Here is a 17,829-nt window from a genome sequence, read left to right on the forward strand (position 1 = left end):
GCACTCCAGCCTAGGCAACAAGAGCAAAACTCTGTCTCAAAAAAACAGAAAAAGAAAAAAGGGAAGATATTCTGTCACATTTCCTACTTAGTTTTAACTTTATTAATCGGAAAAATAAAAACTTTGTCTTGAAAATATAAATACATCAATATAAAAAAAAAATCCATGGTATTTACCTAAGTATAGAACCAAGATTCCCCAATAATTTTTAAATAATCCTCATCATTATTACTTGTACTTTGCTGTCTTAGAGATGAGGTAAAGACAGTAGGGGAAGGCACATTTGCTGAGGGTCAAAATCACTGAGTGACATGCTTTTACCAGGCTGTGGGGTTTTCTTTTTATAACAAACTTAACTAGAAGGCTATACTGTTTGTCATTAGAAAGTGGTTTTCAAGATGGCAGAAATGTCAAGCTCGGCCTCTCTGTGGAGACAGGTGTGAGCACGGGGGTGTGGGGGGAGGCTGGGCACCAGGTGTGCACTGACCTGCTTGGCACTCCTCTCAAAGACCACGTACTGCTGACACTGGTCTAGCCGTCTCTTCCTCATGGTCCAATAATGCAATACCCTGTTCTCCCGTTGGAAGAGCTCATTCAAGATATCTGAGAGGAAAAAGAAAATGATGTATGTTGGTGCTTGCAATCAATTAAAACACCTGCAAAATTCCATTCATTTTTATTTAGACTTTAATGCAAATGCCATGGCAAGACAGCGCGATAAATAAAGAATCACTCTGCTTTCCTGTCTCAGTGAGCATGTCGACCAGACCTCTTTCTCACTCTCACCTCCATTCGATCATCTTACGATAAAGAGACCACTGGAAATTTAAGATCAGTCTATAATACCTCTGGCTGGATGGATTTGTGGGATATGTGTATTTTGTAATATGAATTCGACATAATGCACGATTTTATAATATGCAATTCGACAATGGCTGAAAAAAAAATCAGCATTTTTTTCAAGACTATTAAAACCTTGTGTAGATGGAGTTTTATACAGATTAAAGGTTGTATCAAAATGGTGGAGTAATAATCAACAAGGGTGGATTAAAAAAAAAAAAGAAAAACCAGGCCAGGCACGGTGGCTCACACCTGTAATCCCAGTACTTTGGGAGGCTGAGGCAGGCGGGTGGATCACCTGAGGTCGGGAGTCTGAGACCAGCATGGCCAACATAGCGAAACTCTGTCTCTACTAAAAATACAAAAATTAGCAGGGCGTGGTGGTGGGTGCCTGTAGTCCCAGCTACTTGGGAGGCTGAGGCAGGAGACTCGCTTGAACCTGGGAGGCAGAGGTTGCAGTGAGCCAAGATCACGTCATTGCACTCCAGCCTAGGCGACAGGGCAAGACTCTGTCTCAAAAAAAAAAAAAAAAAAAAAAAAAAAAAAGAAAAGAAAAAGAAACACAAAACCATAACCCCTTAGGAGAGGAAAGGACATGAAGTGGGGAAGCAGAGAAGCATGAAGTTATAAAGGCAAAAAAAAAAAAAAAAAAAAAACCCTCATTATACAAACATTTAAAATGTCATAACCAAACAAGAACCACCAAAAACTGGTGCACAGACAAAAAATTTTTAAGAATTGGGAACATATGACACAGAATAGTCAACAGAAAAATGATGAACAATTCTTTAGAAGAATGAGCAAAGCCTACAAATGTGAAGTTCACAATTTAAAAAATACAGTCACTAAATATACAGGAACACATTTAACCTCAAAGGATGAGACCATCTTTCACTGCTTTCCTGGCAGACGGATAAGATCCAGTGTTGGAAAGAGTAAGGCAACAGGTAATCACGATCCTCTATTATGGAGGGAGAAAAACTGAGTATGATGACCCCGGGGAATGACACTGAAAAGGTGCATGCATACCTTTGAACTGGGAATCTATCTCTCAGATGAACAGTGCTCACACAAGTATTCAAAACTGTTTGTACAAAGATGTTGGAACACTGACGCGCTGGTTAGAACAGTGGAAAATGGGCAGCAATGAATGACCCATCAATTGAGGGACAGGTCAAATTAACTTCAGAAATGCTATACTGGGTATTATAAAGAATAGCAGATCTTTAAATTCTGACATAGAAAGATGACTAAGATATATTATTAAGTGAAAGATGCAAGTTGCAACGTAATATAGTCCCATTTTTGTAACAAATTAAAGTGGGATGGGTGAGTGAAATATACATGTTTATATAACATATTTACATTTATATGCACAGACAGGTTGCACAAAAGTCTTGACAGTGGTTACCAGTAGCTAAGGAATTAGGTAACTTATATACATTTGTACACTTTTTGAGTTTTTGACACTAAGTCTGTTTTGCTCTAGAAGTTTATGAAACAAACAAAAAACTTAAGAAAAAAATTCCCAAGACTGAAACTGCAAATCAAATAAAGGGCTCCTGGTAACTTTATTGTATTGGAAAACCATTAATATAGGAAGTTTTCCACAAACACTTACTGAGTTCCTAGCAGGCTATACTTTGTGATAAGTAAGAACAGAAGAGCAGCATTTACATCCAGCCTAACAACAGACTCTCTCAATACTACCTCCAAAATGAACCCCAGATTTATTGACTATTCTCCATCTCTACCGTTATCACCCTAATACCACCACATTCTTCTGGTGACAATATGGTGTCATCATTTTTGATAACAATAAAAAATGCCTTTAGACACTGCCAACTATCCCCCAGGGACCAGTGGTCATGCTGTTATTTTCACTCCACTGAAGAGGTAAACTAGTTTAGTGAAATAAATTAAAACTTTGAAATCTGAAGTCTGCTAAAAAATTAAGCTATCACTTACATGAAAATATTGCACATGAAAATGAATACAAGCTAACGCATTTTTTCTAGTCTCTCATTTCCACAGTCTCTGCCTGGGCCAGTACTGATTTTGGGCAAGTGGGCAGCCAACAGTGCTAAGTGCCCTCTTGGATATGGGGCTTCCTCAAGCTCCTGGGGGTCCTCTGACCACGTGGTCTGAGACTCTTCCTTGCCTGTGCCCTGGGGTTATACTGTCTCTTCTGCCACCATTACTCTTACAGGAACTTAGTGCACTGATTCGAGCATAAATAAACCTCTCACCCCCAAGTAGGCTCTGAGGGAAACAGAACACTTCTGTTTTAATTCTTCACAGCATCCAACATTAGGATATACAACAGCAAAGGCATAATGAAGATCTAATGAGGGAATAAACGAAACACAGTCTCCCTCTCACACACAAACGTGTGTCAAACTAGCGCAACCTAGAAAGGACAAGATCTTCAATCAGAAAAGACAGGACACAACCAACAAATAAAAGCAATATTGAGAGATGGGTGAACTTATTTCTATAGGCAATGAGCCAAGTAAACCAATTATCAATGCAAATAACTTGCTGGCCCAGAAGACTTATTCATGCAGAAAAATCGTTGCTTTTGTGAGCTGCACATTTTTCCGGAAGAAAAAGCCCATCAATAAATATGTTTTACTGAACTTAGAGAATTATAGTGGTGTAACAAAATTATTTTGTGACAACTAACAGATGAATCAGATGAGCAGACAGTAGAATGTAACGTAGAAAGTTTTTGCCAATCATATTGTTTTGAAAAGTGTGAGATGAATCATTTGCTAACTGATTATCACAATTTTTTTCCTATAAAACTAAACTCAGGCTGTGCAGCCCTGGTCAAAGTTACTTGCCTTGTGCCTTAGTTTCTTTATCCATTTTCCTTCCACATCAATCCTATTACGATTCAGTATACGTTTTCCCAGACCTTTTTCTAAACACTTACATATATGCACATACACACACAAACATGGTTTTATAGGTTTTTATATTCAAATGATATAACCAATAGATTATTATTTTTCAATTTGTTTTTATTAACTATGCCTTAGATATACAAAATTAATAATACTTTACAGTGATAAAATTGGGATTATTTTCTCTATTTGAGCTTTTAAAATTACTTTGCCTATAGATAACTCTGGTTTTCCCTTTCCCCCTATTTACTTTTCACTTACTTTAACAAAATAGCCAATGGCAGTAAACATCATCCTGAATTTGCATTTTCTCCCTGTTTATATTCTTCAACTTATTCAATAAATTATCAACCTATTCAATATAATATCAGCCTATAAATGTTTAATCTTTTTATTATTAAACTAAGATCATTAGTAAGGACTTCATTAACATGAAACGGACATTTAAAATGAAACTGAAGTTGAGAGTTCAGAACACATCGTGCAGGCTCCTTTTGTCTCTTGCCAGGCATGCACTGGGCCACCCCTGGAGATTCCCAGCTCTACTCACTTTTCACTTGCTGTTCAGGAGCTTTGATGTGCGTCACCATTCCTGGCATGTTCACACTGTTCCTATGCAGGTATTTCAGGAAGACATCTGCATTCCTCCGAGCAAGGGTGCAAGCCTAAAAAACAACGGAGAGCAACATGTTGCTAATTTGACTTCTACAAATGTGTATTTGGAGTACACATCACTGGACTCTAACATATGTCTTTACCTAAAACATTTATCTGGACACCTTCTGGTTTAGAAAATGCATAGGAAAAAACCTAATTCAATTAAAAAAAAACTCTCTCTCCTGAAGCCCTCGCTCTGATGACACCTGCTGCTACATTCTGCCCTATAGAGAGGCCCATGGGGCAGGAAACAGAGGGCAGCCCCTGGCTTATGGTCCCGGAGGAAGGGAAGCCCTGTCTCTGTCCAGTCTAGAGAGGTTTGCACATCTGGCCTGCCCCTGGATCACGGCCTAAGGAGCGACTTTGAGCTGCAGAACTCAGCTGGGCTGTGCCTGGATTTCTACATAGGGTAGACAGTAAACACTTTCAGTTTTGGGGGGGTCATATAGTCTGTTTCTCCGTCACAACTCAAACAAACAACAGATGAAAGCAGCCACAGGTGACAGGTAAACTGTATCAATGCCCAACCTTAGCCCTCAGTTCAGAGTTTGCCAACCCTGGTTGAAACTTTGTTATGTGATGTTATTGTGGTAACAGACAATATGTGTTTATGTTTATGCAGCAGGATAAACCAAACCAGTTTCATTCATATATTTTAAAATAAGGGTTTTAGATAAAAGAATACAAATATAAAATCAAAGAAGGTAAGGAAAAAACCTTTAATTACATGTGAATTGGAAACATCTTGTGCATTTCCTGTTTTGGGTCTGGAATTAATCTTTTCTCCAAAGAGCTCTATCTCCTTCTAGTGTGAAATGGTATTTAGAGCCCACAGTCTAGTCATTCGGGATGATCAGGGCTTTGGGGTTGGTCACTGTTTCCAGACTTTTTCAGTAGATGGAGCGAGGCTATCTTTTTTTCAATTAAGAGAAAAACACATCATGAGTCTCCACTGATCTGTGTGAAATTTCAAGTTGTCTGATATGGCCTGGCTCTGTGTTCCCACCCAAATGTCATCTTGAATTGTAATCCGAACTGTAATCTCCACATGTCGGGGGAGAAACCTCGTGGGAGGTGACTGAATCATGGGTGTGGTCCCCATGCTGTTCTCGTGCAGCGAGTGAGCTCTCACAAGATGTGATGGTATTGTGAGGGGCTTTTCCCTGCTTCACCCTGTACTTCTCTCATTCTTCTCCTTCCCGCGCCACGTGAAGAAGGACGTGTTTGCTTCCCCTTCTGCAGTGACTGTAAGTTTTCTGAGGCCTCCCCTGTCCTATGGAATTGTGAGTCAACTAAACCTCTTTCTTTTATAAATTACCCATTCTCAGGTATGTCTTCATAGCAGCATGAGAATGGACCAATACACTGTCAAACCAAACAACAAGAAAGATGCTGAAGACTACGAGGGTGATGGCTACGGACAGCTAAGCAACCTGCCTTGAAAGGGCTCCTATGGATAGGATGAGCTGCGTGTTAAAAGATAAATGACAGTGACTGCTTTGAAACACACCAAATATATTTAAATCCATGATGATACTAAAAAAAAGTCATATGTAGAAGTTGCTATGGCAACAATTCATTATCCTGAAAATAGCAAATAAAAAGGATCAAGAAAGTATTTACTCTGCCTTTTCTGGACAAATTCTATTTTAGAATAACCAAATAGCTGAGAGGGAATAATTCTAGCTAACAGAGGCCAAAGGAAATGATAGAATTAGAGTATCACCATTTTGCAATTTCTAAAAAACAGTTATTACCACTGGGTACTAACCCCATTAGCTGAAAGGCTGATGGGAAGTACAGAGGGATGAACTGCACTCACCATACTTGAACCACTGATCAATCTTCTTACCAATCACGGAGACAAAAGAGAGAACTAGACATTATATGTCTCCTGAGTAACCCCATAGGAAGTACAAGCACCACTGGCAAGGTTTTCCAAGCTCGCTCGCACACTCTCTCTCTCTCACAGCCCTGCCTCTCTTTCTTCCCCCCGCAACTTTCAAACCAGCTCTGATCAAGGCTCACAACCTAACAAAAATCTAGAAATTGTGGATGGTGCTAAATGACCCCACAGGATGTAATTACCAATCTGGAATGGGGGAAATGCCTCAATCTGAGGAACCTATTTCTTCAATTAATTAAATAGTAATGAAAGAAGGGAGTATTGTTTAGATTAAAAGTGATTCAAAAGACATAACCAACCAAATCAATTTTGTGGATCCTGTTTGAATCTTAATTAAAACATGTATAAAAAGACATTTATAGGCCAGGTGTGGGGGCTCACGTCTGTAATCCCAATACTTTGGGAGGCCAAGGTGGGAGAATCACTTGAGCCCAGGAGTTTGAGACTAGCCCGGGCAACATAAGGAGACCCCATTACTACAAAAAAACACAAAAATTAGCCAGGTGTGGTGGCAAGTGCCTGTAGTTCTAGCTCCTAGGGGGGCGGAGGTGGGATGATCACTTAAGCCCAGGAGTCTAAAGCTGCAGTGAATTATGATCACACCAGTGCACTCCAGCTTGGGTGACAAGGCAAGACTGTGTCTCAAAAAAAAAAAAAAAAAAAAAAAAAAGACATTTACAGAACAATCAAAAAAATTTTTAACAATGCTGGATTTCAGATAATATTAAAGAATCACTATTAATTTTAAAGATACGATAATGGTATTTTATTTTATTTCTGAAAGGGAGAATTTAATGTTTAAATTCACAAATAAAATGATATATCTAGAATTTTAAATAATCCACTGAAGGTGAATATATGCCCATATATTGATAATCAGTATAGCTGGGTGAGGAGTAAAATAGGAGGAGAATCCATTCTCTCTCCTTTTGTACATATCTTCAAATTCCCATAATAAAAAGGTACTTAAATATCCTATACACAAACACCACAAAATTCTAGTTGAACAAAGGGATCCAAAAAGGCTTGTGATTACAGGTGCTCCTTGATTTACCCTGATAAACCCATTGTAAGTTAAAAAAATCGTAAGTCAAAAATGAGTTTATTGCATCTAATCTACTCAACATCACAGTTTAACTTAGCCTAGTTACCTTAAATGTGCTCGGTTTAAGCATACAGTTACCTTGGCCTGCAGTTGGGCAAAATCATCTAAAACAAAACCTATTCTATAATCACATGTTGACTATCCCATGTAATTTATTGAACACTGCACTGAAAGTGAAAATCAATGGTTGTACAGCATTTGACGTACAGGTTCTACTGAACGCACGGCGCACTGGCACCAACAAGTTCAAAAATCACAAGTCAAACCATCGTAACTTGAGGACCGCCTGTATTTTTGTTTTGTAATTTTACCTAAATAGCTATCTTAATTATATGAACTAAGTGGCATTCATTTTTCTTTCATACTAAACAGATCCTGGACAAAGAGGGGAAAATTCTAATGATTCCACCTCGAAATCCTAACAGTGGTCGGCATTTGGTAAACTTAAGCAGTAAGGCATGTTGGGGGCAGGGGCTTTAAAAAGGTGTTGACATAGTTATAATGAATGACCGTGGAAACTGTGATGGTTTTTTCACCCCTGGAGCTTGCTTAAAAAGAAAATCACGGCCGGGCACGGTGGCTCACACTTATAATCCCAGTACTTTGGGAGGCCGAGGCGGGTGGATCACGAGGTCAGGAGATCAAAATACAAAAAAAAAAAAATTAGCCGGGCATGGTGGCGGGCGCCTGTAGTCCCAGCTACTCAGAGAGGCTGAGGCAGGAGAATGGCGTGAACCCGGGAGGCGGAGCTTGCAGTGAGCCGAGATTGCGCCACTGCACTCCAGCCTGGGCGACAGAGCGAGACTCCGCCTCAAAAAAAAAAAAGAAAAGAAAAGAAAAGAAAATCACTATGGTGGGAGCACAAAGTAAGTTACCAGATATAATTTCCAAAGAGTTACAATGTATCCTCCCAGACTAAACAATAACTCTGTCAGATGATGGACTTCAGAAAAAAACACAAAAAGTGTTAAGTATAAAAGGAAAGTGGTCAGAGAGGTGAGAACGCTGAAGCAATGAGAAGGTAAGGAGGAAAAGTGACCACCACCCCTACTTTTAATGGGTCTGGGTGGTGATAACAAGCAGAGCCTCAGAAATTCTGTAAGAGCCCAAGAATGCAACATAGAACATTCAGCACCAAATGTTGCTACATGTTTCAACTACTTTGAAAAATTTAACTGTTCCAAAGCACATCTGTGACTATATATGACTAAATGTGACATATATAAAAATATGACAGAGCACTGTAGTCCCAGCTACTAGAGAGGCTGAAGAGGGAGGACCGCTTAAGCCCAGAAAGTTCAAGGCTTCAGAGAGCTGTGATTGCACCACTGCACTCCAGCCTGGGTGACAGAGTGAGACCCTTTTTCTGAATTTTAAAAAAAAAGAAAGAAAGAAAAAGCAGTCTTGAAAAATTCCTCATTTAAAGCTTCTCTGAGAGAAAACTCCCAGCCTGGTCTGCATGTGACACATTTCTCGTCGGAAGCGTTTCCTGAGTAGGTATCAGTGACTGCCACCACAAGCCATGTGGCGCTCACACCGCGTCTACTCCATGCTGTGCGTACACCTCTTCTGAGATGCAATCTTCATTCCCTATGAAGGGAATGAGGAGGCTGAGTTTCCAAAGGAAGATTATTTTAAGTTATAGGTATTGTTTTTCACCAAATCAATCAACCAATCAATCACTCTGTCTCCAGAATCACTTGGTATTGTGACTTCCAACCAATCCTTATTCATACAGATCTCTAGCTATTTCCCTGTGAAAACCAGAAAGACAGGGCAATCACACATGAAAAAGATTTTAAGGTTTTCTTTCTTCAGCTGACTTCTCACTGACGCGACACTGCCCCTGTTACATTCCACAACAGGCAAGAGGTGTGGGATGGGGCAGGCTCCCTTGGGAAGTGATGACTGTGCCACGTGCGCCTGGCAGGCAGGAAGCCTCTGATGGGTGCACCGTCCCGCAGCACTGCCCCTACCTTCAGGAATGCCTCCTTCTGCTCCAGGTGCTTGCTGATCATGGGCGTCACGTGGTCTGTCTCAGAGTTTGGGCCCAGCTTATCCGCCCCGCCACACCAGTCTTCTTCTCTCTTGTACTCCTGTTCCAGGCTCTCAAGGACGCTGCAGACCTGTGAGCAGGAAAAGTTTGAGGCTCAGACTTGGCATCTGCCATTGCTGACTGGTTTCCCTGGAAAGCCCTTTCAGTCGGGCTCTGGGGATGAAGGTGCTGTCAGGAGGATCAAGACCATAAGAAGAAGCCAAGGGCTCTACCTAGCTGGAGAACAACTACAGGGTCAAAAGCAGCCAGATCTTTCAGAGCAAGAACAAAACCAAAGCAAATATCCTGTCTCTCTCTAATGTGCTTCAGGTCCTATGTTTAAATGACAAGAAGAGAGGTGTCTTCTCAGCTACTTTCTAGCTTATTACTCTTTGACATCTAAGGTGCGCAGGAATAACTTTAACTCCAGAATGCCTTTTCCCTGCTTGACTTGCAACTGCTTGGTTCAGTAATGATGAATATGTTAACAATGATTGAGTTGTCCAATAAATTAAGCTCAAAATAAAGTATCAGTGGAGAGTTGAAGGAAGGGAACCTCTCCCCTGACCTGCTCTGAGGTTTTGTAGAAAGCGACAGAGGCGTTGACGAGCTTGAGGCGATCTTCCATCTTGAGCATGAGCTGCTGCCAGTGAGACGCCACCTTCTCGGCGCAGTCCCGGATCATGTCCATGTCATAGTGGTTGGCCTGTAGCATGGCTTCTGCCTTCTGCTGCACCTGCAGGGCGCTCTGATGGGTCTTCTAGAGACAGAGAAGAAAAGGGAAGGCTTATTTGTCAGTGTCCCCACTGACTAGAAAGGAACCAGGATGGCTACAGTTACTCTGTTCTTCATAATTTTGTGGAAATACCTTCAGTTAATACTCACTAGGCCGCTTCTAAAAGCACAGCAGACAGTTTAGCAAAAAAGGTTTTATGCCCACAAACAACTAGGTCTATGTTTAAATTAGCTAATGAAGGATGAAATTCATCAGGACCTCCCAGAATGGGTCTCAGTTGTAGGGTTCTCAGTCTGAGAAATAGCAGGAAAGACCCTTAACAGCCAAAGAAGCGGTTGAAATGTTCCAAGTTTATTATTCCTATTGATCCTTCTCATAATAGCTGATGGAAGCAAATGAACAAGTAGAGAAAAGGTGGCCAGAGTGAATGCTTTTTATTTTCACTTGCAACTTAAACTCTGGACTCCAGTGAAAAGTTTTCAAGAACTATTGATTTTAAAAAGGAAAGAAAAAACAAAAGGCTAAGAATGAAACAACTGTGTTCTCTGGAGGTCCATGCCATCTGATAAATCTATGCAAATGGCATGGCAAATGCAGTAAGATTTTGCTCATCTGTCTTCACTAGAAGAGCCAGGATGGGCTGAGAGGTCAGCTTCTCTCCAGTGAGGCCATAGAGCCAAGGGAGGGGGTGGTCAGGGAGAGCCAAGGGAGGGGGTGGTCAGGGAGAGCCAAGGGAGGGGGTGGTCAGGGAGAGCCAAGGGAGGGGGTGGTCAGGGAGAGCCAAGGGAGGGGGTGGTCAGGGAGAGCAAAGGTCTCTAAGGACACATTTTTTTTTAAACAGTAGCAAAACCTCTCATTTCACCTGAAAAAGTACAAATGATCCCATAAAACACTACATACAGTATATTCTAACCCTTTACCCAGACACAGTGATTTATTAATTGCAATTTAATTACTAGAAATCCCTTGGCACAGTATACAGATGCCCAGAGTCTGCACCTCAGGAAGAGGTGTTAATGCCTGTCCAATGGCACCAAGCAGTTGACAATAAATTAATCCAGGGAATACATTAGTGGCAACTTCTATAGCTTTCTTCTCTGGCTGACAACATGTATGTGAGCAGAGCAGGAGATAACATTTCTGTAATTAAATGTTCTTTTTCCTTTGACATTACCTCGCCACTACCAATCAGAACCATTACCCATGTGCCCTACCCATACCAAAAAAATAAAAATAATTAGTCCACATGCTGACAGTGAATTGGATCAGGCCTGGAATTGGCCTGAGTCATTTTGTGACAGTTCTGGCATGGCAGTGACCCTTGTCAAGGTGAACGAGGCTGCTTTTAAGCAGGAATCTGAGGAGTTTTGCTGTGGGCATCGTTTACTGACTGATAGTGAATTCATGAAATACACCTGGTCTTGCTGAGCTCTCTGCTTGGTTGAGGTTGGTAACATAGCAGAAATATGCTTATAAGACCAGCAAGATTAGAAAACCTCAGCTGAGACTGCAATGTGGGCTCTATGGTTCTGAGCTGTTCCAGATCAGAGAAAGTGCATCTTGCCAGGGCTCCTACAATAGGAGAACAGGGACCCCCTAGCCTCCAAGACCTTTGGGATCCTTGCAGTGAGGCTGTCTGGCTGGGATGCAGATCCTCATCTCACCGTGGCACCACACTGTCTCCCTCTCCTGCAATCAACTGCAGACTTAGAAGCATTGTCAATTTGGGTCCTCTTGAGTCGTCTTTACCAAGCCAGCCCCATGTGGTTCCCATGGTCAGTGCCATGTTGGGGGATTCAGGATATTTGTCCTAAGGAATGAAAGAGCCAACACACAGACAGGCCTAGCGCCCTTACCTCAATGGCATGCTGGAACTGCTCGTGCTCTCGTTGGAGCTGCTCTGCCTCTTGTAATGAGCTGGCTGTGATAAGTCCGGCATTTAACATGGACTCTCCGTTGCGGATCCAACCCAGCACCTGAAACATTACACAGGATAACTCCAAGCAGGGGACTTTCCAGAGAATCCTGTGGACCACCAGGGGTGAGGTACGAGCATGCAAGATAGTCCAGTTGCTCCTGGAAGGTACAAGGCACTGATGCCTTCATCATCCTAAAATCCTGGCAACAGCCTGATGTTCTTCCATGGTACCTGACTGCAAGTGCTGCATCTTTTTAATTAGTTCTGCTATTTTTAGTAGCAAATGGGAAATGAAAAGGTGGAGGGTCCAGTGGATTGTTGATAATTAGTCCACGAGTCAAAACAGATTATGGGCCACATTTTAGAAAACCTACTGACACCAAGAATTCCCTGATAATCAAGAAAAGCATTTTTCATTCCCTTCTATTACTTTTAGGACTGAAAAATTGGCAAATGCTTGAAAAAGGGGAACTAATTTATTTCACGAACTCATTTTCCAATTTAACTGCAGTGTTGAATGGCATAATAACCAAGGCATGAATAACACTGTGCTGCAATGATCAGGTTCAAACCATGGGCTTCTCAACTGCACACACACTCAGAGGAAGTAAATTCTGACAGTGGAAACCACAGATTGCGGGAGGTCTTCTGGAGAGTTAGGTATGGCAGAGACCTCAAATAACCTATATAATACCTATTGCCCTCTCGTTTACTTAGCACAGAAGTACTTTTATTGTCTAAGCCCTCTCCCAAAGTTGGGGCTTTACTTAGAAAAACTCCAACTAAGTAAAACCCCAACTTTGAGAGAGGGCTTAAACAATAAAACCACTTCTGTGGCTGGGGTTTTCTAAGTAAAACCCCAACTTTGGAAGAGGGCTTAAACAATAAAACCACTTCTCAGCTCCTATTACAGCTTGGCTACAGTAATGTACAAGTCTAGCCAACGAAAGCAAAGCAGGAGTCTCTGGGGAAGTTTGTGAAAATATTTCTTTTCTGATAGAGGGGCTGCCTCTTTCTCATTATGCGTTCCCCTTCCTGATAATTTGGGATATGGAGGTGATGGCTGGAGCTACAACAGCCACTTGGCAACCAGAAGGGAAAGGCCAGCCATCACCAAGATCTCAGCCTAATGTACCATGCGACCACTAAATGCAGACAAGCAATCTTCTATATCCTGACTTGTCACATGGGGAAAACACCTTTTCAAAGTCACTATTTTTTAGTCTCTGTTACAGGCAAAGGTGAATCCTAAGGGATACATTTATTTATTCCGTTATTTCTTAAATAAATTGTATTGTGTTTTGGCAAGAAGGAGCACTTTGTTAGCAGGTCACAACACTTATTTATATGTAAAAATACCCACACTACAGATGGCATGTGGGAGACTGAAAGGTGCTCTTTTCAACAGTTCTGACTGAAGAGGCTACCTGCTCTGATGTGAGTGCCACCTACTTCTGCACCACCTCCTGCTCATGCTTCAGAAGCATCTTAAGTCCCCTCCAACCAAACTTATTTTCTGTTTGCTTTCTCTGCATCTTTCAGGGCACCATAAGCTTTTCTCTCCCTCCATCAGGCCAGTTAATAAAATGTCATATCCATGCATAGAAGCCCACTGGCACTGAGCCAAAAGCAATCCCTTCCCCATGTCCCATTTTCACTTTGTCATGCCATCAGGGTGTAGTATTACGGTAACCTGATAACACAAGAAATGCCCCAGGCATCTGGAGTCTGAGAAGCAATCCAGATCCTAGCAGTACTGGGCAGAAAAAGTCATATAAGAAGCAACATGCTCAGGGTTTCAAGCAAGAGACAGACTATCAATACTGAAAGAAGCCAAGGGCTGTTACCTTCAAGTGCTGCCCGTGCTGGGTGAACAGCCAGCCAGCTGTCCTGGCCACTGGCTCCCTTTTCACACATTAGGGATGGCTGTAATGGAGGGTGTGTGTATGTGCGCATTATCTTACATGTCAGGACAGCTGTGTTCTGAGCCGGCACAATGCTCCCCAACGCTACAGGTCAGAATTTCCAGGAAGTCAATGAGGTATCAAGCGTCTGCAGCGCAGCCTCCCCAAGCATCTAGTTGTTTGCTCACCTGTTTCACTTCTGCCTGCAGGTGGCGCAGCTGCACGCACTGCTCCAGGTGTTTCCGATGCTGCTCTGCGGCTAAATCCAATTCCTGCTGTTTTTCATGAAGAAACTCCAGCAGGTCCTGGACCCGAGTTGCCATATCGACATCTCTATCACAAAGCAGCTCCACGCCTGTGGACATTAAAGGGAGATCCTAGAATTCAGCTAGCACTTCAACCTTCTGTTCTCAAAGGGCAGATGGCACAAAATCTGCTTTTGTGAATGATCTGCCCAGCTGGGGGCCAAGCCATTATGCTGAAGAGCAAGTTCAAGGAGGGCAATGTGTGTCAAAGGATGTATAGGCAATCAATCCACATCCACATCCCATCCGTTTCTACTCCTGCACTGATAACTGGGAAAGTGTAGCATTCTTTACAAATGAGCGAATTTCAGGGTTTTTTTGTTGTTATCCTCATTACATGCAGTTTCCTCTTTAGTAAGCATTTAATTTGTGTAAAATAAATAATGCACTATGCAGGTTGTTGCTAAGTTTCTAATACATTTCTGAACCTATAGTGACATCTGCTGGTAAATAATAAACTAAAAAAATAAAGAATGTGAAAATGTTTTCCTGGGATTTATAGTTCATTTACAGAGATACAACATATCATTGTGTAAAATTAAAGTTCATGATACTTAAAATAGTATGTGAGAATATCATTTAACCATGTTAAATGTGACTGTATTACATAAAAATGCAAAACATTCTTTTAAAGAACAGGTATCTATAATACCTATATCATAGGAACTAACAAAATTTGCAGTCATCCCACTGAAATAAGCTGACTTGCCATGACGACATGAAGAAATCACAACGGACACAGATGGAGTGAGCCCTCTTACCAGAGGCCTGGACCTCATTGACATACTGCAGAAGATCTTGCCCTTGGTGGATGACATCAAAAGTCAAGTTGTTCATGGTCAAGGCTTTGTCTGCATGGTGCTGGAGGCGCTGCTCTGCGATCGTGAGATCTTCTGTGTCGAAGTCATTCATCTGCTGAGAAAGCTCATCATTCCAAGACTCGAGGTCTGAGATAATCTGAAAGAAGAAGGTATTTAAGATCAAGACGAAAAATAAATATACGCAGCCACCTCTCACTCTGTACCAAGTAAGGAAGGAAGAGATGTCTCTCTGCCAAAGGACAGAGACGTCGAACACTTAAGATGCATGAGTTTGGTGGCATAAAAATCACACCTCAATAAAGCTGTTTAAACAAATTAAACATAAATAAATAAATGGATACAGAAGCCAGATGAAGGGGTTCCCAATGGCCAAAGATACTGAAAGAGAAGATAAATAATTTTTCTCTTTGGGTATCTAAAGAGAAAAATTACCAAAACTATGTAAAATATATTGTATATACAAAAATCCAGTAATATTCCTAATGGTGTTCAAAAATAGTAAGAGAAGCTAAAAGTCAAAAAAAAAAAAAAAAGAAAAGAAATATTTGGTCTCTACTAGAAGTAGACAGTAAATCGGCTGGGGGTGGTGGCTCACACCTATAAACCCAGCACTTTGGGAGGCCAAAGTGGGCGGATCACTTGAGGTCAGGAGTTCAAGAACAGCTCGGCCAACATGGCAAAACCCCATCTCTACCAAAAAATACAAAAATTAGCTGGGTGTGGTGGCATGCGCCTGTAGTCCCAGCTACTTGGGAGGCTGAGGTAGGAGGATCGCTTGAACCTGGGAGGCAGAGGTTGCAGTAGGCTGAGATGGCACCATTACACTCCAGCATGGGCAAGAGTGAGACCCCGTCTCAAAAAAAAAGTAAACAGAAAACCAATCATTATCCTAAATATTGGTACTTAATTAAAAGATAAAAGAACATTTCATAATGAAGAATTCCTCTTTATAGATGAATCTAGCTATTAAATGCAGAAAGAATAATAAAATTGGAAAATTGTTTTCACGTTCTCATAAGCAATGATCATCAGCGCATAGTAAACTGTCGTGAGAAAAAGGCTGAGGGGATTTAACCACAGAAGGCTCAGCATAATGGTGCCTGAACCGGCCTCAGGGTCCCAAGGGAAGTGGGATTAGACAGGCCCAGCCTTCACATGGGGAACTACGATGCACCACCTCGCAAAGACTCGTGCACAAAAACAGAACCAGAATCAGGTCTTTGCATCTAACTTCTAAGTTTAGAGGAAACGCCAGGGAAACTAAAAGTTACACAATCTAAAATAATACAAGTGAACAAACACTGAATGTGGGATCTGGTTCCTTTGACAACCGATCTAGTTATTTCAGCAAATGATGGCATGAAAAGAAGAGGAGGAGGACAAAGGAGAGACAATTCTAGATTAAGAAACTGACCATTAAACACAAAAGCCAACCTCACGTGCCTCCTAATTGAAGCACCCACATCAAAGATCTGAACACGCTGGGAGTCGATGACAATAAGAAATGACTGTTAAATTGGGGAGATGTTTAGTTGATTGTGGGGATGTAAGAAAATGGCCTCATCTTTTAGAAAAGCCATTAGGAGTGAAAGAATAAGCTGGCAATGATTTTCTCTAAAATACTATAGCACAGCCATAACCAAAGAAGGTTAACCAGGCTGGTATAACTATGCTGAATTTGTGGGACAGGCACACGGTAGTTCCACTGTACTGTCCTCTGTACTTCTGTATAGCTTTGAAGACATTCATTCATTCAGAGATGGAGTTTCACTCTTGTCACCCAGGCTGGAGTGCAATGGTGCAATCTCCCCTCACTGCAACCTCTGCCTCCAGGGTTCAAGCAATTCTCCTGTCTCAGCCTCCCGAGTAGCTGGGATTACAGATGCATGCCACCACGCCTAATTTTTGTATTTTTAGTAGAGACAGGGTTTCACCACGTTGACCAGGCTGGTCTTGAACTCCTAACCTCAGGTGATCTGCCCACCTCGGCCTCCCAAAGTTCTAGGATTACAGACGTGAGCCACCACGTCTGGCCATAATAAACTTAAAAAAAAATTATAAAATCTAAAAAGCAGGAAAAGCTTCTTGCGAGAGATGATGACACCACCCACTTCAGTGGAGTGACATTTTCCGTGGATCCTATGCACCTTCTCCAGAGGAGGACTGTCCACACTGGATCTCCATCCACTTCTGAGATGGAGACACTACTCCAATTGAAAGACAAGAGACATGAGGGACTTAAAATAAATTAACCAGGTAACAGATCAATTCTACCATCGACATAACTCCACAATCCTATGGGCCGTCAGATGTGGCATCTTCCTGGATGAGAGGAAACCCAGCCAAAGCCTGAACTGCTCAGATTTTCATTTTTCAGGATTAAAGAGAACAGAGGTCCTCAGGCTGTGATCTTCTAACAGCTTCTGAACCGTATCTGAAGCTGGCCTGAGACTGGACTGCAGGTACAGCTTCCTCTGCTCAGGATGCACTCCCCCAGGCTCTGGCATGCTGGCTCTATCTAGGACACTTGTAATTCTGTGGCTTCGTTGGGGGAAAAATGTATGTTTTTGTTTCCTAATCTGGTTCAATGAAAGGGGAAGTACTTTCATATACTTACGATAAAAACAATTTTTTAAATATTAAAAATTTTTTTCTCTTTAAAGTAGTATTAAGATAAATGAATTGATTTTTTT

General features: G+C 41.6%; 1 protein-coding gene across 3 annotated transcripts in view; it reads right to left on the reverse strand.

Moving 5' to 3' along the window:
* Nucleotides 1–17,829, reverse strand: part of TRIO (trio Rho guanine nucleotide exchange factor) — a 365,439-nt gene that overhangs the window by 129,352 nt on the left and 218,258 nt on the right. For all 3 annotated transcript variants that reach the window (XM_055245954.2, XM_063619580.1, XM_055245955.2), the window contains exons 14-20: nucleotides 15,077–15,272; nucleotides 14,199–14,365; nucleotides 12,045–12,164; nucleotides 10,021–10,212; nucleotides 9,394–9,543; nucleotides 4,300–4,414; nucleotides 488–603 (exon numbers count right to left, since the gene is read on the reverse strand). In XM_055245954.2, coding sequence (XP_055101929.1) covers nucleotides 488–603; nucleotides 4,300–4,414; nucleotides 9,394–9,543; nucleotides 10,021–10,212; nucleotides 12,045–12,164; nucleotides 14,199–14,365; nucleotides 15,077–15,272 — 1,056 coding nt within the window. The remainder of the gene's footprint in view (nucleotides 1–487; nucleotides 604–4,299; nucleotides 4,415–9,393; nucleotides 9,544–10,020; nucleotides 10,213–12,044; nucleotides 12,165–14,198; nucleotides 14,366–15,076; nucleotides 15,273–17,829) is intronic.

Source organism: Symphalangus syndactylus, chromosome 16 (genome assembly GCF_028878055.3).
Source record: "Symphalangus syndactylus isolate Jambi chromosome 16, NHGRI_mSymSyn1-v2.1_pri, whole genome shotgun sequence".
Taxonomy (NCBI): domain Eukaryota; kingdom Metazoa; phylum Chordata; class Mammalia; order Primates; family Hylobatidae; genus Symphalangus; species Symphalangus syndactylus.